This window comes from Ischnura elegans (genome assembly GCF_921293095.1).
Source record: "Ischnura elegans chromosome 13 unlocalized genomic scaffold, ioIscEleg1.1 SUPER_13_unloc_2, whole genome shotgun sequence".
In the NCBI taxonomy this organism is placed as follows: domain Eukaryota; kingdom Metazoa; phylum Arthropoda; class Insecta; order Odonata; family Coenagrionidae; genus Ischnura; species Ischnura elegans.
The window spans coordinates 7,040,093-7,065,186 of NW_025791658.1; the positions used below are offsets into that span (position 1 = coordinate 7,040,093).

Here is a 25,094-nt window from a genome sequence, read left to right on the forward strand (position 1 = left end):
GCTTGTGGGGTATTATGTAGATGTAGATGAAGTAACCCTATTTCCTTGCCGGGAAGGTTTTTGCTTGTGTCCCAAAACACAAAAATGAAACGGCAAAATAGTTAATGATCTACAGAATGGATTAAAACACTTTACCTACATTGTCAACGGGAAATTTGTCAATGTAAGTACACTCATGCATCAGGGTTACTGTAGGGTTTTATCCAATCGCCAGTTTTTCTTTTGTGGCCACCAAATTTTGCATGTTTCTACTTTCTTAACAACCCTAGAAGTGTACCAATTAGTCTTCCCATTGTAGGATTAAGTATAAAAAATTTACCTTAAGTTGGCTATTATCGAAAATAAATGCTGATTATCATTAAATGATGGGGAAAATAAGCAATATACGGGAAATATTAGTCTTTTGGCAGGATGAGCTCAATATTTGCTATTGCCATAATTTCTCAGTTGTACTACAAAAGTTGGTTTGTACAACCTTCTCTCAATTGTATGACTGTCAGTTGTGTGATATGAAGCAAAAACAAAATTCACTAAATCTTCGTTTACTTTGTGGTATTCCATTATAAGTTTTTTCTGGACATACACAGTTACTTATACCACTTATTTTTATCAGAGCGTGACCCGGGTTTCAATGAATAGTCATCATCTTCAGGCGCTAATTATGATTTGTTTATCTTATTGTTAGGTAGGTCGTGGGTTTGAATCCCGCCTGGGTAGGTGATCCCTCTCCAGGGCATGGATGTTTGTGTTGTACTTTGTTCATATTGGAAACCCTCGTTGTAAAAGGCTGTTATGTGCTGTTTACGGGGGATGTGATGAATAAATAAATAAATGTATCCGAATTGAGGAACGGGCTTTCCAAAAAGCACCCAACACCTCTTTGTAAGCATGGGAAAAGCAATGGAGAACACAATCCATTGTATTCATGAAGTAATTAGCTTTGCGGTTGGCAATAACAACTTACGATTTTCATTCACTGTACATATTGACTGCATTGATGCTTTCAATTGATATAATTAATATTGGAAATTTCTGTATTCTATTTTTATCATTTTGGGTATACTTTGTAAATCCTGAAGAGCTTGACTCTATGGAGGTGCCTTCATGTTTTTTTCCAGTAGTTGTATGAAAAGTTTTTCAATTAGAGTTGTTAAACAATGCATATGTAATGTTAATTATTAAATAATCCAAGCTGTGATTAAATCTATAGGATTAGGTCAATAATTCAGATAGCATAACCTACCAAGTATTGTAATATTCAGTGATATTCCTTACCACTGTGCTCTTAACCCATTTAAGATGGTGGAGTTCTCATTTAGCATTACTGCTGTTCTGAGCCCTATGAGACTTTAATGTGCTCTCTGTACGGAGTATTTTTGCAGGAAATTCGTTAAGAAGGGTCTCTCAGAAAATCACACACTCTCAGCTCCAACCTTATTTGACCCTTCCTAGCGGGGATTCTCCATTATCTCCGACTCCTAGGGTAGTGGCACTCCCTTCTTTAGGGGTTTATAACCCTACCAGCGGCATTGGTTCATGGTCAGTCATGCTTTGTTTGTATGAATTATCTATATTGATAGTTTTTGCTTGACCCTAAATTGCAGACCTTGAATTGAATTCCTCGTTTTATTCTGAGAATTTTCAAATTTTGAACAAAGCTCTAGTGTCAATAATTACGAATTTTATGTAGCTACAATTTCATGTTGATGTTTATGCTAAAATCGAGATATAATTTAATATTTATGGTGGAATTTCATTTAAAAATTGTAAGCAATGCTCAAAAGACATATGATTTAATTCTTAGTTTATATTTTTTGGGATAATTATTTATTTGGAAAACTGACTGAACAATTGAATGACCACGGTCCCTTACTACAGAGAGGGGTAATATAAGATGAAGTGTCCTGGTAGCTGCTCCCAGATTTCAATGGTATGGCCCAAGTCCCGCTATTTTGGGTCCTGAAACTTTTGACTTTGGGAATCTGTGACCGTGATGAAAGGGGGAGGACATGGAAACATATTTTCAGCATTGGTTTGCCTGTATAGAAAAATCTCTGATGAAAATTTCCAGCTCCCAAGTCAAGATATGCATATTTTTGTTGTTAATAGGGAAGGGGTTAACAAATAATATTCTCCTTCAATCACAGCCCTAACTTCCCTTCTATGTTGATTGTCATTCAGGGGAGGTACAATGTTTCATTTGTCTTGTGGTAGACTAAACTTCACTTCTACCTCAGAGAGAATTTCAATATGAAATTGAGTTTTCATAAAATAATGAATGAATACATTCTGGATATGTCATTTTAGTTGAAGCAGCAACTAGTATAGAGGAATCAATTTATTCTCAATATATAAAACAGTGTATGCGATCACAAGGAATATCATAGAAAACCTATTAATTGGATGGATTTTATCTTCCTGAATAAAAATTTTACCAGACATCCCTAATTATTGCTTCTTTTCCAATGAAATTTGGATTGATCTTTTGTCAGCAACTCAAGTGGTGAATTTAGGAAACCCTTTTGAAGCACCCTAGATTAGATAGTGTGACTTTTGGATTGACACAATGCAAGCCTTGCCTTAGATATTGCTTTGTTATCATCGGAAGCTTTGTTTGTCCTAGTTATGAAGGTTAGGGTTGACATTAACAACTGATGAACATAATTCATCCACTGAATAGGCATCGATAATGAGAAGTGAATGAAAAAGGATTATGTATTATAGGAGAAGCTTTTTCATAGCAGTCCGCCCAAGGATATTCTGTTATGATTGGAGGCCCTCGGATGGGGCTAATCCTGGGACCCATCTTGTGGGAGTATTCAGAGGTTCCTCCCGGAAATTTTTAGGACATTGCATGCTTAGAAATTGATTTTGATGCTATTCTAGCTCTTAAAAACTAGTTCAAAGCCAATCAAAAAATGGCAATTTCTATGAAAAAAACTGTGATAAGTGAGAATTTCACAGCTTTCAAATTAAAAAAATAATGTATGATGGTTCTATTAATTATTTAGTTTTATTTATTTGTGCAAAAAAATAGTCGTTTTATTTGGTGAAAGGCCACTATGTCGTAATGGGAGTAGAATGAATGCTATACAGGCATCAAAAGTGAGAAGTTTTAGCAAGGATTATGGATCTTGGGAGAAGCTTTTTCATTGTAGTCAGCCCAGGGGCATTCTGGGCTGATTGGAGGCCCTTGGCTGGGGTTCATGATGGGGCATTCCTATCTGGAGGACTCGGGGGTCCTCCTCTGAAAAATTTTAGGAAATTGGATTCCTGGAAATGGATTTTGATGCTATCCTGGCTCTTTCAAGCTAGATATAAGTTAATAAAAATATCAATTACGTGATAAAAAATACTTTGAAAAATGAGAATTTCACAGCTTTGAAATTAAGTAATGTATGATGGTTCTATTATCTATTTAGTGAATATTTTTTTTGAAACTGCGCTGAAATCTAAAAAAAAACTAAAATAATCTTTTCAAATACCTCTTTCAAAAAAGCATCATATTCTCTCTGTTCTTCTGAAACCTTCATTTTATTTATCTTTCATAATTGTTTTCACCATGCTGTAAATTAGGCAGCAAATTTAATTTTAGAATTTTATAATTGCAAAAAATCTTTGGTTCAAGTAACCGGAGTGTTTTTATTAATTACATATTTCTTAAGGTGCGCTTACATTGTGTAACATGCTATATATTAACAATTTACTTGTAACATTTGTTTTATATAACATTTTTTTTTGTAACAAGAGTCCAGCAGAGCCAATGTATCATGTTACAGATTCAGTCCCAGCCCACCCGTCAACTGGCTATCCCCACCATGCACCTCACCTCTTCTCTGTAATATACATATGTTACACATTTTCCCAATTTATTGCTGGAAACAAAAAGCTTTTTTTACTACACGAATTTTTGTTTTGTAGCATAATGTTACTTGTAACTTGTTACACAGATTTTTAACTTTTTCCTAAAATATGTTATATTTAACTTGTTTTTATAACATGGTTTCAGTTGCCCCCTCAATGGGGATGGCTGCAATCAGAGGGTGGGGATCAACCCAACACTCAAAGATCTGGCGAGAAACACCGGGATTACGTCAGGCAAAAACCCTTACAGGAGAGCTCCCTCCTAGACTCAAGAGAAGACTTCTCCTTATGAACAGAAGTCAATTGCAAACGGTAGTAGGCCTGCTTACGGGACACTATCATGTAATGAGACATATGCACCTGCTGGGGGTAACGGACTCAGATAGGTGTAGATGGTGTGAGATGGGAGAGGAAACAACCACCCATCTAATATGTGAGTGCCCCACAATCATGAGGACTCGATACAGACACCTGGGCTCACCTTTTATAGAGCCCAAGGAAGTAAGAGATCCTTCTTCCCATTGGGGACCTCTAGTCCTTCGGTAAGGACATTGACCTCTATGGGTGATCAGTTATCGGTGGTTAGCACAATGGACCTTCAGGTATAAGTGCCCTGGGAGCTGATCCCCCACCGCATCATCAATCAATCAATTAATCAATGTTTATATAGCATGTTACTCAGTGTAAAGGCTCTTTTATACATTTCACGATAGAGTTGAGCATTGTGTGGGCCCCTTAAGCTCGGGGCCCTTGGCAATCGTCGACCGCCAGCCGGATCACCCCTGAGTCAGTTGCAAGAGTCTTACGCATGTATATACAGTGGAACCTCGTTAAAGCGAGTATGGGCTATTGCAAGACCCCCGCCATTACGAAAGATAGCCGAGGCACCGTAAAAAAAAGTGATCTTCTTTTGTTCCCCGCCTATAATAAGCATGTTAAAAAATCCCATTTTAACGAGGCCCTTTTGGTGTTGGCACTCGCCATAACGAGAGTCCCTAACGACCATAGCGACCAAGAGTCCCTAATCTCTCTCATTTCTTGCGATCTGTTAGAAATGAAGTTAACATGGAGTGCTCAGTCTCAAATTCAAGTAGTAAACTTTCGTTGGATAAATAAGTAGTTCATTATGGTGAAAATATTGTGGCATTTACATTCGCGAATGCTTGATCTTCTCTTGTTCCTCGGACGGCAGAAAGCAGTCATCAGCATACCCGCGTGTCCGTGAATTGCGAGAATAGAAAGCATTCAACGGCAGACACCATGGCCAAAAAACACTACACTCGTGAAAGCAAGAAAAAATAGAGTAATGTGAGAGTGGCATACTTAATTTATCTTCGTATTCGCTCTTCGCAATTTAAAAAAGCAAAAGCGCCCAAGGAATGCACATAAAAATTTAGATGGAGCTTTGTTCGGGCGGTTTTGCCCACTTCAATCTGCGGGAACTTCTGAGAAAGCTTCTGTGCTTAAGCCTAAGGCGGAGTATTTTGGGGATAGATTGCGAATCGAGAACTTCACGAGTTCGGGAGGTTGGTTATACTAATTCAAAGCACCCAAAGCGTTATCTCCCGTCATAATTGCTGGTGATGCCAGCGGTGTAAACACGAAGTGGTGGAAGAAAGGACTCCGATCCTAAGTATCTTAAGAAGTATTCCCCGCGTGATATATCATAGATGAAACGGAAATCTTTTACAACGTACTCCCCGACAAAACCCTTGCAGTACGAGGTATTTCTTGCAATGAAGCTTCTAGAGGTAGGTAGAGCGCCTTAGCGATGGTATAGGATGTACGATACAATGATACTCAGCGTGAATTGTCCGGATAGACGTATTTATTCTCTGTTGCGGTTACAAGTAATAGTCACGATCACAAGGTGCTATCTACAAGGGTAAACTATTCGCGTCAGTGGTCGGAGTCGTAGTAGCGCTCTCTAGTGATGGGTTGATCATGAACGATTCGAGCAAAAAGATTGAATCACTATGTGAATCAAATGACTCATGATTCATTTCGTTAAACAAGTCGATCATCAATCACTCCAACTTCCGGTTTCATATCAATCATCTCAGTTTCGGGTTTGTTTCAAAATTTGGAACGATCGATGCTTGATCTCTTTTCTTCTGGGCAGAAATAGTTGTGAGAAAATTAAATACTATGTTGTGAAGAACTGAATACATGTGTAATCTTTTTCTTAAATGTTTTCCAGCAGTTATCAGTATTATTAACACCAGTAAACGTAAAAGGAAAATATTAAGATGACTCCTGTAGGAGAACGTTAAGAAGTAGAAGTTAAAGCTGGTTACATTTTACTGTGCTGTTCATAAAATTATCCTGCAGATCAGATCCATGCATAGTGTGTGGTATATTTTGTGTTATATTTTGATCAACTATAGTTAGAAATTATTTTATTAGCGTTAAGAAACTGTGGCAGTTTTGCCTTCCCAAGTATTTTCATGACACTACTTCCTTCATTTTTGCAATCTAATTTACTCATCTAGGAATTCACAATCAAAATAGTATATGAAATGATAATATGGATAGCAATCAGCGTTACCAATGCTCTTCGCAGATGAGGCAGTATTTATTCGATTATTCAAAGTGGTTTATTTCATCCATTGATTGAGTCTTTTCGATCATGATTCCTTTTGAGTCTTTTCAATCATGACTCCTTTGAGTCATTTCGATCTTGATTCCTTTGAGTATTTTCGATCTTGATTCATTTGAGTCTTTTCGATCATAGTGATTGAATTAATTGATTGAATCACTTATGTGACTCGAGTCAAAATGATTGAATCACTAAAATGATCGACTTTGCCCATCACTAGCGCTCTCTTCCGTCACCCGGGCGGTCGAGCATCCCCTGGTGGCCGCCAGAAGAACTCACAGAACAACTCATTCTCGTTTGGTGCCATGTGATATGCATTCGGCGCCACCACAGATGGCATATGTGAAGAGCTGATGCTGCGCTTTTAGTTTATTTAATTTAAAAATTCTGCATTCCTTTTTTATGTCCCTCAGTCATTCTTTAGAGTGTTAAGTTAATAAATTCATCCTCTTAAGTTTTTTTTTTGGCCTTAGGGCCCATCAGATGCGTATGCCTTCCCGTTTCTTTGCTGCAAATATTACCCATGTGAGTTATTTTCATCCCAGTTTCTTGCATGTTGCTTTTATTTTACTTAAGTGACATCAGCATAATATCTGCATTATATTTTTTCGCGAAATAATATCACGTTAATATATTTTCTAATATTAACAATGTTAATTCAAGTCGTTTTTATTGCAGTGCCCTGGTAAACTCAGTGTGTTATTACAAACACGTCGCGAGCGTAACACTCAAAAAGGAACTTTTTTTAGCAACGGCAGTTTTGATCACATCATTTTGCATGCTTTGCAAACTTTTTACCATAGATAATGAAGACATTACATTATATGATAGAAAAAGTCTTCCGAGGCAGGATCGTCATGCAATCTTCTACCGTTTTCGTCAGCAGAAACAAATGCAATACGTTATTTCACTTAACTGCCGTTTAACGTACAGGAACAATAAACATGCACCAATCAAAGCATTTGAGGCATTTAATAACCACGATACAGTTTTATCAGTTATTTTTGGAATTTTCAGTGGAAAATACCAACATAATAGAATGAACACGTAAATGCATTTATTAAGTACCTACCTACATAGAAAAATGCCATCGTTGTTTGTGCCTTGGCATAATGATTGACAAAGCAATGCTTTGCATGATTTTTAGTCATTACGGTGCTTATAAATTGTTTGAATAGTAAGTTGTTGTTGTAAGGAAATTTAGTGATGCAAAAAACATCGCCTTTCGTCTGGATTTATGCTTACGTTTATTGGATAAAAACTGCTATGTTGCCGCACCACTCCTGTTCCTGTATAACTGTTCGCAATAGGTATATTGGCTATTATTTGCTCCAGCTCCGGTAAAGCGACAATTCGCTGTAGTGAGTGTTTATTTGATTACTGTGGGGTCTCGTTTTATCGAGTTTGCACTGCATTCAGCCAGCTTGAGTGGTTTTGGTTTCAACCCTTCAGTAGGCACGTGGGCCACACTGTTTCAATCATGTACTGTTTTTCTGGTGATGGCATAATTTACATGTGATTTTCAGTAGCTACTCATTATTAACCCTGAAAAGCCTCACTTAGTTGTTTGTTTGTAATCCGCACAGGATAAGCAATAAATTGCGCTCAAATGGAAGCAGGCTTGCCCGGACCATGTATGTAGCCCACGCCCCTAACTGTGTCACATTTTTCAGTTCGCATCACTTTAAGCTGTGCAGAAAATTTTTTATGTCATTTGTCTGCTTTGACATGTAAAAAAATATTTGGCATGTTTCTATTACTTTAATGGTACCTCGTCGACAGGTTGCCTGCTTTCTTCCCTCCCTCGCAGGGGATGGGGGTAAGGGTGCGTTTTGTGCCACCATTAATTATACGTTAGTTCTGGAGGGACAAAAAATTTACTGAAGATTTGCTAGCCCTTGCACTGTGATGACGAGTCTAGCTCGTCATTAACTTTCGATGCCAAATCGCTACCTTGGTTTGACAAGGTTCTAACTGACATTTTTTGCAAAATTTGGTGTTTTCACTCAAGATAACTAAGTTTATGTTTCTCTATGTGTTGCACCGGTTTTTATTCCTCTATGTTATATAATAACAGATTTAGAACAGTGTCAAAGTTCCAACTGCAAGGAGAAAAAACTAATATTTGGTGTGACAAGGTTCTAACTGCATTTTACTTATTTTATTACTCATACAAACATGTAAAAAAATAAAATAAATAACATAATTTCTTAAAGTAATAATTACTAGTGTATCTAGTGGATCACTGGCTGGCCAAAAATCAAAAATAAATTCCTATTAATAATAGAAATAGAGCAGTTTAAAACTTTGACAAGGTTTTTCTCAAAACCAGCTGATGGTCAGATAGAACCTTGTCAAACCAAGGTAGTGAAATGGTGCAATGACGAATGTATCTTGTCATTGGATATTCATAATTTTAGCACTATTTAGAGGAACAATATAATTATTTTGAAAGCTTAGCAGTGTTAAAACATTCACAGCATACATAAATAATTCATATTTCATGAAACATGATGCATTTGCAGGATTAAAATAAAATTATAAGAGTAGCGATAGCTGTGTTCTCCATGTCCAATAATATTTTATTTCACGATTCTACGTTGATTACAAATTACAAAATATCATTTCATTGACCACCATTTGAAAGAGAACCACAGAAAAAAATAAATAGAGAATAGGAGAATACACCAAAGGATGAAGTTCGCCATTAGAAAAAATCTTTGACTTAGCCAGGATTCGAACCCGGATCTCCCACTTGCCGGTCTGGTGTGTTGGCCAGTCACACCACCAAGCCATTTCTCAGAGCGAACTTCGGGATGGGTTTTACCGAACAAGATGTTAGTGTCACGAGTCCAGACTGTGGCACATGTGGCAAGGGTCGTGCTTACTAAGCCACTGTCGGGGTGAAAAACCCTTATTTTTCCGCTGGTCTGCGATGACAAATTTCACAGCACTGCGGGAACATTTTTCATGGCGATCTTCATCCTTTGGTGTATTTAACTTTGCACTTGTGCGCGTGACTGCTTACAAAGTCACTTGTTCCTGCAGTGCTTTGAAATTCATTCAGTGGTTGTGGTATACATTCTTCCAAATGATTTTGCGCATAAATATTCGTGAAATGTACTCTTGACTGTTTATAGTACGAAATTTGTGCATCTGCTGTCATCACTCACAAAATCTCGTCATTGAATTTTCAAAGTTGAAGCACTATTTAGAGGAACAATATAATTATTTTGAAAGCTTAAAATGTTAAATAAAGTATACACAAATAATTCGTATTCGATGAAACATGATGCATTGGAAGAATTACAGTGATTTAGATCGAATAGCAATATCTATGTTCTCCATGTTTATAAATCACATTTTATTTCACATTTCTATGTTTATAACATGTTACAAAGTATCATTTCATTACCAACCATTTACAAGAGAATCACATAAAAAATAAATTGAGAATAGGAGCACGACGTACAGAAAATTAATGGAATTGGAAGGGGTTAACAAAGTTCATAACACCTTCCAATTCCATTTTAATTCATTGGTTGTAAAAAAATTTTGCAAAGGGTTGAAAACATAAGGAAATAAAAAAATGAATTTGGGCCACCAAAAGTGTGCCTTGTTCGTTCAACCTGGTAATGAAATTTAAAGAGCCCACTGAAGGGTTGAAAAGAAGTCACAACTGACGGCCATACAATAGGGTCGTTACCTAATATTTTTTATAGCGAAAATGGAAAGATTATTACTCCTGGATTACATATTTCATGCTGTTAGATTTTTAAATGATGACATTTATTTCTCGTGGTTAAGTGAAAAGTGAAAATTTTCAAGCATGCGAAAACATGATGGCTAAGTAGGAATGCTGAGAAAATGCCCATTCTACATCATTCTGGTTCCCACTGCCGCAAGTGAGGTGACTTTGGGGTGAGGTTTTGAGTGCTGATATGACGCAGGGTGCTAGAAGGTAGCAGAGTACCCGGCTAGCAAGTAGCACTTGGCTTAAATAAGGATTATCAATGTCCTATCAAACGAAGGAAACTTTCCGACCATAGGCAGTTTTAATAGGTGATTATTAAGATATGCTTCCCTGAGCTCTGTGCCTCATGCATGCATTGCTAATCTCAGATGATGTAAAACTCCTATTTACTCGTATAGAAACTAGGTCCCTGTGATGCACAGTGGGCTGAAGTGGAAAAAAGCTGGCCAAAAATCAAAATATCGACTTTTTAATTTCGAACCGGGAATGGTATATTATTATTTTAGAAGGTCCTGGGCATGTAAAACTGAATTTAATATTTTGTCAAAATTTTTTGCTTAATATTTATAGCCTGCCAAAAATCAATAAAAATCAATGAAATTGTCAGTGTGCGATTTATACGTAACAGTTAAACGTTTGTTCCCCATGCAATGGAATATAGTTCATAATTCGGAATTTTCGAGCATATTTATTGATAGAACCATTCTGTTAGTTGATTAGGAGTGAAATTTTGTTTAAGTCAATTGTTATTATTTACTTTAGAAATTGATAAAAATATCACTGTTTTTCGTTAATTTTTTAACTAATGCTAGGATAAAAGTAGTTACCGCCACTTGCCGCCCCTAAGATATTTACACCAAGAGTTAGACTGAAGTCTATATTGTAAAACGGAAAAGAAAAATCTTGCTCCAACTTGCTCCCCTTTTTTTTGTGGTAAAGCACAATGATGTCGGGCGTTTGTCGCTCCCTGTGACCCGCAATACAGGCACTCGGGAACTTAGGATGACATGCGTTGTAGTCCTTTTGAGAGACTGGATTTTCCCTTAAGTGTGAGTGCATCGTACTCAACTACTTCTTATTTGCTGTTATTTTTGGTTTGTGCCCTCCTCTGGCGATTATACCCCTGGGTCTTTCCACGAAAGCTGCGTGCGAATGGTAAAAACCTAACGGTTTGCGTGCTCTCCAAGCCGTTTGTCCTCTGCGCCTACCCCAATGCACCCAGATTTGTTCTCTTACTATGGACACGTGCAAGTGTTTCCATTCTACAAATTAGGTTTTCCCAAAATATGCCGTCTATACGATTGGCACGCTCATTTCTAGCCGAGTGTTCAGTATCTGTCTCCCTTCAGTATTCCTCGCTGAAGTGTGTGCCGAAGGAGGTTCACAGTTTATTTGCCCAGTTATGGATACAGCATTAGTGACTTGCCAAGATTTACATAGTGTTATATTGGCAAATAGAAGGGGGACCATCAAGCAGAAGAAATTGTTAGTACCTACTGGAGTTTTTATACTAAAACCTATTTTTGGGAGGAGATGAGAAATTAAAAACTTTGCTTGCGGCTTTCATTCAAAAAGTGTTTTTCATCAATTTTCTAAAGGGAGATGCGTTCACCAGAGTTAACCGTAGATGTCTGAAGTTGAATCATATTTGGATAAAACAGCCAATGACACTCCCTGACACTGTGCTAAAATATCTCCCATTTTCATATCCTTTGGGTGTATGCCAATGTTTACGGATAAATGATAATATGTACTACACGCATATACATCTGCGCGAGTATTTCATTCGTTGTTGCCATAGTCCATGAATTGTAATTATTTCGTAGTAATTTGCCATTGTTTTCGGCTTAACTGAGAGCACTCCTCATGGAATACCGTCACTGCATTTTGACAGTGCAAGTGAGAGGTCTAAACGTAGAAAAAAATAAAACTGAGAAGTCCTACTTCACTGGAGGAATTAAGTGTAGCAACTTCCATGGAATTCGCGAAAAACACACCATGAAAATTTCTAGAATTGCCACAAATTATGACCTATTCCATAAGCTTCTGATTACGTCAGATCCACTTCTTGTTCTGCGGGGGTTCCCCGTAAAGTAAAAAATTTACCAGAGGAGGTGAAAAATCTTCTGGTGAAGAGCGAAAACACTTTAGAATATGAGGAGTCTTTATCCTCTAACTCAGAATAGAATTTAATGTGGCACACCTTTGTTCTGGGAAATTTGCAATAAAAATATTTGTCAATGGTATTAATTTTTATTATTACTCTTCAATGACCAAAATTTCAGGTTTAAAAGACTCAATAGCAATTTTCAATCATCATATCCCTTATGAGAACCTCCTAGGTAGCTCAAAAATAGTTGAATATGGAAGAAATTCTGAATTTCCCATGGTGTTCCCAAATCATAATTTCGACCTGCCCCTGGTAACTATGGTTCCCGCATAACTTTCCCCTATTTTTAAAATTCTATTGCCCTCATAAACACTGTTATGGACTAAATCATCGTAAATAAGATTCATTGTGTCTATACAATACCCAATTCGCAAAAAGTTTCATTCATTTAGCAATACTTAAGGCTAAAGTGAATTTTGGCCAGCTTTTTTCGATTTCAGCCCACTGTGTGACGTCACGTGGAGTGGCATCGCATGGGCGACAATCTGGTCTTTTTCAAATGAGGTTAAATACACCATTAACATTCGTCTTAACTGGGATTTCTAATACCAAATAATTTGCATATTATGAATACACTAATAGTGGGTAAAGAATGGCAATCAATGCCTTTCATTTTATTTGACGAAGGTATCAAGCCTGTTGAGAGAAGGATGTTGAAACCCACTTTCTTAGATCAACTAAGAAATTTGTACAATGAAAAAACATTCAACTCAAGTTCTTTCTTTTAGAAATTTTTCTAAAAGTGTATTTTGACCTTATTGAGTGACACCAAGCATTCTGTTCTAGTTTTCTGTGAAAGTGGAGAAGGAAGACCATCTTGATGAAGGGCATCATCCCGTGCCCTGCTCAACAGATCCGTCTGGAAGTGATGCCTTCGACCCCCTGGCAAATGATGAGATGGTGAGCTGCACAATTTTTCAAAAGTTGCCATGGGCATACAGAAATCATTGCACAGATGTAAAACAAATGAGGCTGGGAGCTGCCAGAGACTTGGTTGATGAGTTCTAGGCTTATGCTGCTTGAGCAATTGAGAATTTCTTTTATAGCATCACGGATAACATAGTATTAAAACACCGCTGAATATCCAGGTCTGTCAGAAGCAGGAAACTAAGGGTGATATTTTGCTGAATGAATAGGTATGGGAATTTCTTTTTCTGTTGAAAAATAAATGACATTAAGCCGTAGATCGTGCCGATCCATGAATGGGAATTAATGGGGGAATTGGGGTTTGTCCTTATTTACCATTTTTGAAAGGTGTGTTGGATGATGGCAATGCAGATTTGTTGACAAAAGGTGTAAATGTTTGTTGCCTTATACTTGTTTTGGCCTACTTTGGTGAACAATTGGCATTGAGTGAAACAAAATGTGCTGGTTTCCTAGAACAGTTGAAGTCAACATTTTCCATCCACCAATGTTGACAATGACTCCTGTCTCTCGAAAATTGCCTTAATTGGCTATTGTCTCAAGATGTGGCCTATTAGGTATTTCCTTCTGCTTTCTAAGGTGCATATATCTGTGAGATAGCCTGAGCATTGTGAGCACTTTCACGGCTATAGCTTGTTCTAAAGCCTGATTGATATTCAGTTAAGATATTGTTTTCTCCCTTGCTTATTGCATTTCACGTGTGTGTGCAGTTGCACTTAATATGCATGTATGTATGCATGTATTACATTTGTAAAACTTTGGTAACTCTCTCCGTTAAAACTACGCTGGATAAAATGAATACGCCATGACTTCACGAGGCCACAAAAAGAACGGCTTCACTTTATTCATAGGTGGCAGCACAATGCAAAAAACAAAATTCTCACTTAATGCCATTTCAACTGAATGAATATTTGAATTACTTACATTTCTTCTCATTAAGCTTCATCTGGCTTGATGTGAAGGCAGAATAATTTTTAGTTTTAAGTATACTGGGACTATCTGCAGTGATAACTTTACAGGAGTCACCTGCAATGCACAAATCGTGCCAAAAATCCATATAGAAAAAATCATTCATCTTGATCAGGATTTGGACCCAGATCCCCCCATTTCTAGTTGAGTGCTTTAGCCAGTTAAGCTACTGAGGCGTCATTCCTCCCTGTGGATATTTGAGGACACTACCAGACAAAGTGGTCAAGGCAAATGAATTTTTGTCTGTGGATATTTCGCACAGAGTAGAATACATAACTTCATGTGCCGTATCTTGCCACTCTTGTTGTTTGGTCCTCTTTCAAGAGGTCAGAATGATCAGGGAATTTTTAATGTGTACAGGCTCCTTGTAATTCATAGTTTGTTCATGATCACGTTTGATTCTTGTATCAATTGGTGAAAATTTGTATCAATTTCATGTGAATTCTTTTTGGATTAGATTGTCCCGGAAACATGCAGGCCTACTTTTGTAAAAGAAGAACCGATAAGTGATGATGAAGAAGGTTATGGACACAATGATTGCACTGAACATGCCTCTAATGAACTAATGCCACAAGCATCTGCTGATCAGGTAATGCCTTATATGAACTATTTATTGTCTATCAAACTTCAAATGCATGTGAACACCATAATAAATTATCAATACATACTAGGATTGGTTTCGCACAGCTTTTTCTCTCTTATCTGCTGATCTCTTCAACTTTTCTTCACTTTTAAACCAGATATCTTTACTCTTGCTCCTTGTAGCATTGCTTATAGTGATCTGCTCATCGAATTCCTTCCTTTCCATATTACAGGCATCCTGTCTATTCTGTTGACTTTAACCTGTCAATGCCCATGGGTACCATATGCCACCCAGTGCAGTGCTGAGCCAATACTCCTGAAATGCATTTAATATGTGAATTTTAGCGTACATTTCGGTGCACATATTCAGTAGAAGGTTTCCTTTATTACTCAGTCAGTTTGCATTATGTTCATTGTGTTAAGCTCATATGCATCATATGTTTTAAAAGTGAAATATGTGTGAGTTTATAAAAACTTTGGTCACTGACGGGTTAAGGTGTCATTTTCAAAAATGTTTCGAGGAGAGTATATTGGGTGGTACTGGCAATTACTTTTCGGTAGTGGTATAACTGTACCCATCACTACAAACAAGCTTTTGTTTTGCAATGTTTGTCTTTACTCCTCAACTTCACGAATACAATTTACACGCATACTTCCAATACAATTTACAAATGCTCCAGGGAAGGCATTGGGAGTGCTGAGTGGCACACTTGCACCTTTTTTTCACAGTCATGCTCCCCATTCTCTGTCCCGCACTGTCAACAGCAATTTATCCATCATAGTTTTTCTGTCCATTATCACCTGCTTTGGTGTCTTTCTCCCATAAATTGTTGCGTTAACATTCAACTCAAAATTAATTGTTACAGTTTATTTAGAATTGTAGTAGGATTTTGGAATTAGTGTTATCCTTTGAGCTTTGCAAAATATGTGCAAATTATGGAGGATTATCATGAACATTTTGATGATCTCAGAACATTATGAGATACACTTGAGGATGGTCTGTTGAAAAACCCTTAGAAGAACATTTTTCACCTTGGATGGATTCAGGTGCACTGCATTGAATGAGGCAAAAAACTTGCTGAATAAGTCACCAAATCATGACTGTAGCTTCTGCAGCATAAATTATTTGTGCATAATACTGGATGAGAACAAGCAATAAAGTCATCTTTTCTTCATGCTCAATAGCTTTCGTTGATAGCATTGGCTAGCAGAGATTGCGATATCTATATGCCTTAGTTGGACAGCAAATGCTACTATATTTTGTTAATTTATTACCATATGCATTTATAATTTACTACCATATACATATATGATTTACTACCATATGCAGTGAAATGTCTTTATAACGAATGCCATTGTAACGAAATATTCAGTATAACAAAATTATTTTTCGTTCCGTGTAACGAAATTTCCAATATAATGTGTTCCCTGTATTTTCCTCAGTCGACCGGTAAATCTGTGCAAATGCTTCTATATTTTGTGAATTTATTAATTTATATATGCATTCAGGCTCTTGTCTGTGATATTTGAGATCCCTACTCGCCCCTGCCTAGGTTGTTGGTCTACAAGGCTCGGAGAGAGGCTTTACTAAGTGGCTAGTCGAAACACTATACGGAGGAGTTTTCAAACGTTCTGGAAACCTGATTTCCTGGGTTTCAGGATTCTGGATTTGAGGTCCTCAACTGTAGGTCAAACTTCCAATATATATAGTGAGATGTCATTATAATGATTGTCATTGTAACAAAATATTCAGTGTAATGAAATTATTTTCTGTTCTGTGTAACGAAATTTCCCATGTAACGTATTCCCCGCATTTTCCTCAGTTGAGCAGTAAATCTGTGTAAATGCTTCTATATTTTATGAATTAATTAATTTATAAATGCATTCAGGCTCGTGTGCTCGATAATTGAGATCCCTGCATGTCCGTGGCTAGGTTAGCCTGTGTTCATAGCCTTTGCTAAATTCCATCTCACCCCAAAAAAAGGTTGGGAGAGTGATGCCATGAGGTGGCTAGTGGAAACACTACGAAGAGGACTTTTCAAACGGTTCGGATTTCTGGTTTTCCTGCTTTCCTGGATTCCAGATTTGAGGTCCTCAACTGTTCATTCAAAATTTTGAATTAGATGAATACAATGGGTACAGACCTCAGCCTCACAAGGGATTCCTCTGGCCTCCAACACTCCAAACTGCACGAAACTGCATTTGGAGCGATAAGTAGTCATAAACAGAACAGTGGTGTGTATCATTTCTATCCAAAACATAGCATTGATTCTATCTCAAGTAAAATTTTAATTGGGAGACAGAAAGTAACAAGGTATCAATACCATAGGAAGGAAATTATACCTAATTACATGCACAGTGTTATTTCTCTTCTTGATATCACTGCACTGTACACAGTTTACACAGTAGCTTGCTTGCGAAGTGATGGGCAAGAGTGATTGTTATCACGCAGCTTGAGCTCTGGTTGGTGCAGCTAGACAATGCCACCTTATAATGCCACTAGCAGACAATTGTGGAGTTTTGCATGGAAATGGCACACACTGCTGTTGCGCTTATGATTGCTGGTCCGTGTGTGGATTTTTTTTTGAAAAGTTTGGAAGGGAAAAAAAAAACTAATTTGGATGTAATATCATTTAGAAATTAGTTCCAGTTAATCGTTAGCTAAAATAGTTTTAATTCCCATGTTCAGTCATGATTTATATGTTGATACCTATTTTCAGTCTACTTCTACGGTGAAGGAAGAGCCGGTGGAGAATTGGGAAATGGTCGATGAAACAATGGCGGAGGCATTGGGTGAGTGTTCTCAAGGATTTTCAAATAACTCCTTTCAAATATGGCTGCTATTCATTTATGTTAAAGGATGAAACACCCAAAATTGCCTTGCATTTGTACATTCTCTACCTTTAAGGCCAGAAGGAAAGGGCTTAAGACTTAATCATTAACGTTTTGCTGGGTTGATTTTCAGGCTGGATGGAAATTAATTTGTTACTTCAATCTTAAAAGAACATGTATTCTCCATTTTAAAGATTCACTCACATTGAAAGTTATGTTTTAAAAATCTACAAAAACAACAATGCGCATGGTAACGCAGAGAAATTAACATTGAAATTGCATTCACATATATATTACACCAACAATTACCTACTCCTATATGCAGTCCAGCCATAGAGTGTAGCTCAATGACAGGTAGAAGGGTTTAGTTCAGGGTTGGGGTCAAGGTTGCCAGTAAGAAAGGGAAATGCCCCCTCCACATGTCAACAAAAGGCTCCGGCGAAGGAAGGAGTGAAAAGGGACTATGAGCTTGAAGGGTCAAAAGGGAGAATCCTTTGTTTAGGTGATTCAAAGAGAGGGTTTGTTTTGGGGATTCAGGTTTGCTTCAGTGATTCATATACATGTGACAACGTTGTATGTCCAGTTGAGGGTATGAGATGCGTTTGGGGGACAGCAGTTGGCTGTAAACCATGGTGGTGCGCGATGAACCCTTGAAATTTATGCCGAAGATAGAATGGATTTAACTCATTAACATATTTTTCCCAATAAAATTTAAAACACATTTTTTCAGATACTTAAGGTCAAAGGTCACATTGTGTGACCTCTGAATAAAAAAATCGGTATCTCAAGATCTCACATTATTTCACAGACACTTTGTTCCTTTCGCTTTTAAATGAGACCAACGGGCAGATTCTACCACAGTTAATAGCAAAGTTATGCTTTATTTTTGTAGAGCATGTGAGGGAAAATTTAGCATTTTTCGTCATGTTTGCAACCCTGCTGTATAAATTTCATGTATAGCCAAGGGTTAACATTTTGTGTATGAGTAGAATTTCATGTGCTTTAACTTCCTACCAAATTTTAAGCAAATCTGAGATAGTTGGATGGAAAAGTCCATTTTTCTGTGATGATTTGGCATGGAATGACCTGTTCTCCACCCCTCCTTTTGCACTGCCATCGGTCTACTCTCACCGGCTGGTCTGTATAATACTTCCATTGCTACATAACTTCCTTTATGACTGTCAACGGATTCGGAAAAGGTAGATCTTGCGAAATACAGCTCGTGCTCTTTCTCTATGATGTTCTAAAATCTGATGAATCAAAGAGACAAGTTGATGGATTATTTCTTGATTTTAAGAAAGCTTTTGACATGGTACATCACAGCAAACTTTTGTACAAATTACAGTTATGTGGATTAAACGAAGCAGTGGTAAACTGGATATGCGACTTTCTCTGTGATTGTAAACAAAAAGTGGTTCTTGATGGATTTAGCTCTGATGTCGTAAAAGTTAATCAGGCGTTCTACAAGGAACCGTAATTGGCCCCCTTCTGTTCATTGTATACATTAATGATATCGGCTCCTGCATTAGCAGTAAAATATGTTTAGCAAGTGCTGGGAAAGATAATCGGGATCAATGACATGAACTGTTATTTCACAAATGTAATTGACATAAAATGCTAATGTACTAGTCCAGAAAAAGGACTGATAAAGAAGATTGAGAGTGATGGCATGCACCATTACTTCACAAATCATAGATAAAATTGTCCGGGGCTATTACTCACCAAGATAAATCTGCAGCGACGACTCGTGCCTTGCCTCACAAATCAAAGTACACACAATGTGCGAACTCATATACTTATTATAATACTCCCTTTTCGTTTGTTTTGCATTGTTAATAAAAATTGTTGTTCATTTTCACGTGACTGTCATTGTTTCATTCCATCATCAACAAGAATTGTAACAGCAGGTTTTCAAATAATCTTTTGAGCAAAGATTTTTCTACTACTTGAATGTCTAACTATATTGTTCAATTGTTTGTGAAATGTGTCTTTATGGTACTGCAAAATGTAGTAATTTTGGCTGTCAAATATTAATATGGAAATTAGAGCGGTCTTTTCAGCCAACATTTCACATTCACCTTCCTTTTAATGATCTCAGTTCTCTCATCATATTGTTGTAGCCACTTTGGAACTAACGCCTTTTTTAATTTTTAGAAAAAGTTAGAGTAACTATAAAATTTAGTATTTTTACTCTTTTTCTTGGGATTTCTTATGATTGTGCAGGGGATCGCCTATGAAATTGAGTCATAACTCATTCCATTCACCCCATCATTTGTGTAAGTGGTCGGAAGTGGGCCACATAGTATATAGGTAAAAAGTGGCTCTTTAAAAACTTGATATAGAAAGCAAGTTTATGAAACATATTATGAAAGTATTGCACCGAGGAAGTTTTACTTGTATGGCTACTTGAGGTCATTTGAAGCCTCTACCTGCCCGTTGAACAAATGACTTTGGCTTCATATTAAATGCCTTACAACTATTTGTTTTAATGCAAAATTCTTTTCTAGGGCTACCAGCTCCTGACAGAGTGCATCTGCCAACAACGTCAACTTCCTATCTGCTGGCCGAAAGACGGATAAGTATTGATCCAGGTGAGGACTGTATTGCTCTCTCAGTCTCAAAGACCCTCATTGAAACCAAGATTGGAGCTGCCCATGCAGGAGAAAGATGGAATGTGATGGATAAAGACAGGGAAAAATGTGGTGCTCTTCAAGCTGATGAGATAGCATTTTGCTCAATCCCTAATGATGGACAATGTTCTACAAAATACATGCCAGCATTTCCTGAGCCAGTAGTGGAAGACAATGAGGAGACAGGCAAATGCTTGAGCAAAAATCCAGGGAATAGCTGCCGATCAAACGAAGATGCATGTCATTGCTCCAACTGCAGAGATGGATTCAGCACCAAAAATGAACTCAACAACCCCCACGAAATCCATTTTGGTGTCGAAAATTTGGACGTAGATGCTGAATTGCCAGTGGGAAGAGATGAGTCTCATGATACCCTTCTGTCATGTGGAGGAAAGGAGATTCCTTGTGAACCAACCACTTCCAAGACTGTAAAAGGATTGAAGAGGAAAAAACAGGATCTGAGCAAACCAGGACATGGGTATCAAACGGAAACCTCTGAAGGAATAGGGGAGATGAGAAATGCGAGAGGATCAAGTGTTGCAGAAGATGGTGAACTACATAGCCAAAATATATCCTCAAAATCCTCCACTTGTATTGGAAACACAGGCAGTGATGCGGGTGCTGATACGAAAGATGGATCTTGCTCAAGGAGTGTGTCTGAAAAGTTTGCCGCGGAGGAAAAAATCCCGGACAGCCACACGGGTGGTATGCGTGCAAAAGGGAAGCAGTACACTTGCGACGACTGTTCCAAGTCTTTCTCGAAGCGTAGTGACCTCGTCAATCACATCCGGACGCACACGGGGGAAAAGCCATTTTCCTGCGGTGCGTGCGAAAAGTCTTTCTCGAAGCGCAGTGACCTCACTTATCACATGCGCACGCACACGGGAGAGAAGCCATTTTCCTGCAGTGCGTGCGCAAAGTCTTTCTCGAAGAGCAGTGACCTCACCTATCACATGCGCATTCACACGGGGGAGAAGCCATTTTCCTGCAGCGCATGCGAAAAATCCTTCACTAGAAAGTGCCGGCTCGAAGTTCATATGCGCACGCACACCGGAGACAAACCTTATACGTGTGCAGTTTGCTCCAGAGCTTTTGCTCAGATTAGTGCGCGCAACGTACACATGCAAACTCACATAGGAGAGAATCTTTCTGCCCGTGTGGTTTCCTCCACTTGTACCAGAAACCTACACAATGATGCAGGTGCTAGTGGTACGAAAGAGAGGCCATGCTCGTGCAGTGTGTGTGAAGAGGTTTCAACTGAGAAAGGAATCCTTGACATCCACCCAGGTATACGTCCGAGAGAGAGGCGTCACACGTGTGAGGTGTGCTGCAAGGCTTTCTACAAGACTTCTCATCTCACCAGCCATATGCGAATACATACCGGAGAAAAACCTTTTCCCTGCACCGAATGTGCAAAGTCTTTCCCTACAAAGGGACAGCTTCAAGTGCATATGCGTTCGCATACAGGGGAAAAGCCTTTTAAGTGTGGAATTTGCTCCACAGCCTTTGCTTATCATCGTCACTTTAAATCGCACATGGACAAGCACATGCTGGAGAAAAACTGAAGATATAACCATGGTTTTCACATGGAAATAAATGCAAGAGATAGAGACCTTAATCCCACACGTACAAAGGAGAAACCTTATTCATGTGGAATAAGCTCCATAGCTTTCTCTCATCTTGGTGCCTTTAAACTGCACATGTACATGATGGAGATAAACTGGAGATATAATCTAATCATTGGGTGCTTTCCATTCATTGACGCACGTGGACACAAGTCAACTTGCGTCACGGTTTTCGTGTTCCATTCTTTGTGTGTCGCCGACTGTTGTGACACAAGTCAACAAATGGTGACGCACAGGAATTGGAGAGTTATAAACAGTTTCCATGAGTCGACGCCTGAGTTGCATGAATGGAAAGCACCCATAGTTGTCACGTGTGACCACACACAACAGAGGGATCTTAATTGCGCAGCTTCTGTTGGAAGCCTTTCACTCCTCCTTTTTGTATCCTCACCAAACATGCCAGCACAAGCGGTGAAGGAACCTTATGCTTATTGCATATTCACTATGTCCTCCACTCACAAGGGGGTGTCCGAAAACAGTGTCTCTGATTTCAGTCAATCTTTGGTGTTGTTGTACATTGGGAACTGTCCATAATACACCTCCCTTATGAAGTTACATAGACAGTAGCTAAAAGAAAAAAACTCAGTTAAACATTTGAAGGTCTAATATATTTCCATAGATATGAGTTCCCTCATGTAGGAGTGGTAGCCAAGTGCTTATAGCGTTCTACTCCTATGCGGAAGCCCTTGGTTTGATTCTCACATGTCACACTTTTGTTCATTATTTGTTTCTAATTTTTATTTTACAAAAGCCTGCTGTTCATTATAATTTCCACGATTTTCACTGAAAATTGTATTTTTCTGCAAGGAAATCTTTTCCTGCAATGCATCAGCATCAGATGTTTTCCCATTTTTTTCAAACCTATGACCCCTGTGTAAGAGTCGAAAATTGTAACCACTGTAAAGGAACCCATTTCTATCAAAAAATTAGGCGTGTAAATGTTAAAATGCTTTTTTTTAAACTGTTGGTTATATTACTCTTAGGGGGCTATTATGGGATGAGTCGTGGACAGTTCCTAACGGACTACAACACTGATTGAAATGGGAGACCTGATTTTCAGACACCTTGTCATAGTTGTCTGTTCTGCAATATCACGTATAGATTAGATGCGGTAATGTTACAGCATTGCAGCAAGTCTCTTGCTCATTCTTGTAACCTTTACCTGTGCATCCCATTCATAGAATTAGGACATACATTTTCAAAGGTCAAATTTCATTCAGGAGAGTCCTTTTTCAAAATTCCAATATTAGATTAGCTTTTTGGTTTCCCTAAAGGATATGGATAAAAAATGATGGAATTATCTGGGAATTTTGAAACTGGATATCACATAACAAACTGGATTACAGTTTCTTACTGCCATGTCAAGCAAGTGTATTCATGTAACCGGTGAATATAAAGACATTCTTCTGATGAAATATCTATTTATGTCGATAACTTCATGAAATGAAACTAAGGAAACAAACAATGTAGAATATAATGAATAAGTTAATTTTCTGGAAAAGGCTGTAATGAAAGTGCAGAAATTAGGAGGAACCTTAGATGTGATTGTGTATAAATTGCAGTGAAAACACAATGTGAGATTCTCATTAGGGTAGTTTCCTTCATCGAAGAAAGCAAAATGCATTGATATTGGTTCATTACCCACCATTAGTGTATAAATAATATACAAATTATTTGGTTTTATAAATCCCAGTTTAGACGAATGGCAACGGTTAATTTTAACCGCATTTGAATAAGGCCAGATTGGTGCCCATGCAGATGCCACTCCACGTGACGTCACAGAGACCTAGTATCTATATGAGTAGATAGGAGTTTGACGTTGTCTGAGATTAGTAATGCATGCATGAGGCACAGAGCTCAGGGAAACATCTCATATTAATCACACATTAAAAATACCTAAGTTCGGAAAGTTTCCTTCGTTTGATAGGGGAATAAAAATCCTTACTTAAGTCAGCCACTACCTGCTAACAGGGTACTCACTTACCTGCTAGCAGTCTGCGTCGTATCAGCGCTCAAGCCTCGCCCCAAGATCACCTCACACACCGACAGCTGGAACCATAAATACGTCACGCAGACTTTTCCCATCATTCCTACGCAGCCGTCGCGTTTTCGGGCGCTTGTATCGTTTCACTTTTCGTTTAATCGCGAAAAATAGATATCGTCATTTGAAAATCTAAGATCGTGAAATGCTTGCTGCAGGAGTAATAATCTTTCGATTTCGTCAGTATAAAAAATAGTAGGAATCCACCCTATTCAAATTTTCGAATAATGTTTCCCATCAAATTAAAGCAATGGGATCAGGGGCGCCGACTTGTAAAAAATATTGGGGGGGCCATATAGGGGGTCTTACCCCGGGAAGAGGTTAAATTCAAAGTGTGTCGCAGCACCGAAAAACTATCATAATGCACACTACTTGCTTTCAGTTAACCTGCTTAGTACCTTAAAATTATTTGTTTTAACACATTATTGGATATATTTAAAAAGTTATATATCGTCAAACATGGGAAAATACCAATATAATTTTGGAATTTCACAAAGCATAATATAACTTAATTATTTTCTTGAATTATTGAGGGGGCTCCGCCCCCCCAACGAATCTTTGAGGGGGCTCGGGCCCCCTCAGGCCCCATGGAGTCGGCGCCACTGAATGGGATAGCTGTGGATGTTACAGCACCATCTCTTTTGTACTCCTTAAATTCATTGTGCAAGCTCCTGCCATGCAAGGATTCAAAAGTCACTAGCCGAAATTACGTGTGAGATCAATCGGTCTCTTGAGAAGGGTTATTCCAAATGAATATTCTACTATTTCATTCTTGAGTCTTCGAGTTTCCCTTATTTTCTACAAGGGTAGGAGACATTCAGAGATGTTGTAAACACTTCATTTTTCTGCATTTTTTCCATCAAAAGTAATATTTAATAGATGCATCCTGTAGATATGTACCACAAGAATTCGGATTAAATTTCTTTTTTTGGATTTCAACGATTGTTTTCATTTTGCCCCTATTCGTCAATTGATGCTGAACTTGGATACACTAATCAGGTAATGTTGAATGTGTAAGTTGTTGTCTGTCATTCATGCATGGAATAGCTTTTAAGTTTTTCTAACAAAGGTCATGCTAGTGCCATGGAAGGAGGAGGGGAGGAA

General features: G+C 38.0%; 1 protein-coding gene across 2 annotated transcripts in view; it reads left to right on the plus strand.

Annotated features, from left to right (window-relative positions):
- The window catches only part of LOC124172674 (zinc finger protein 84-like), a 33,038-nt gene extending 10,155 nt beyond the window's left edge, over positions 1-22,883 (plus strand). For both annotated transcript variants that reach the window (XM_046552129.1, XM_046552130.1), the window contains exons 5-8: positions 13,174-13,287; positions 14,738-14,869; positions 17,583-17,655; positions 20,202-22,883. In XM_046552129.1, the coding sequence (XP_046408085.1) occupies positions 13,174-13,287; positions 14,738-14,869; positions 17,583-17,655; positions 20,202-21,889 (2,007 nt within the window). In that variant the 3' untranslated portion in view covers positions 21,890-22,883. The remainder of the gene's footprint in view (positions 1-13,173; positions 13,288-14,737; positions 14,870-17,582; positions 17,656-20,201) is intronic.
- The last annotated feature ends 2,211 nt before the right edge of the window (positions 22,884-25,094 follow it).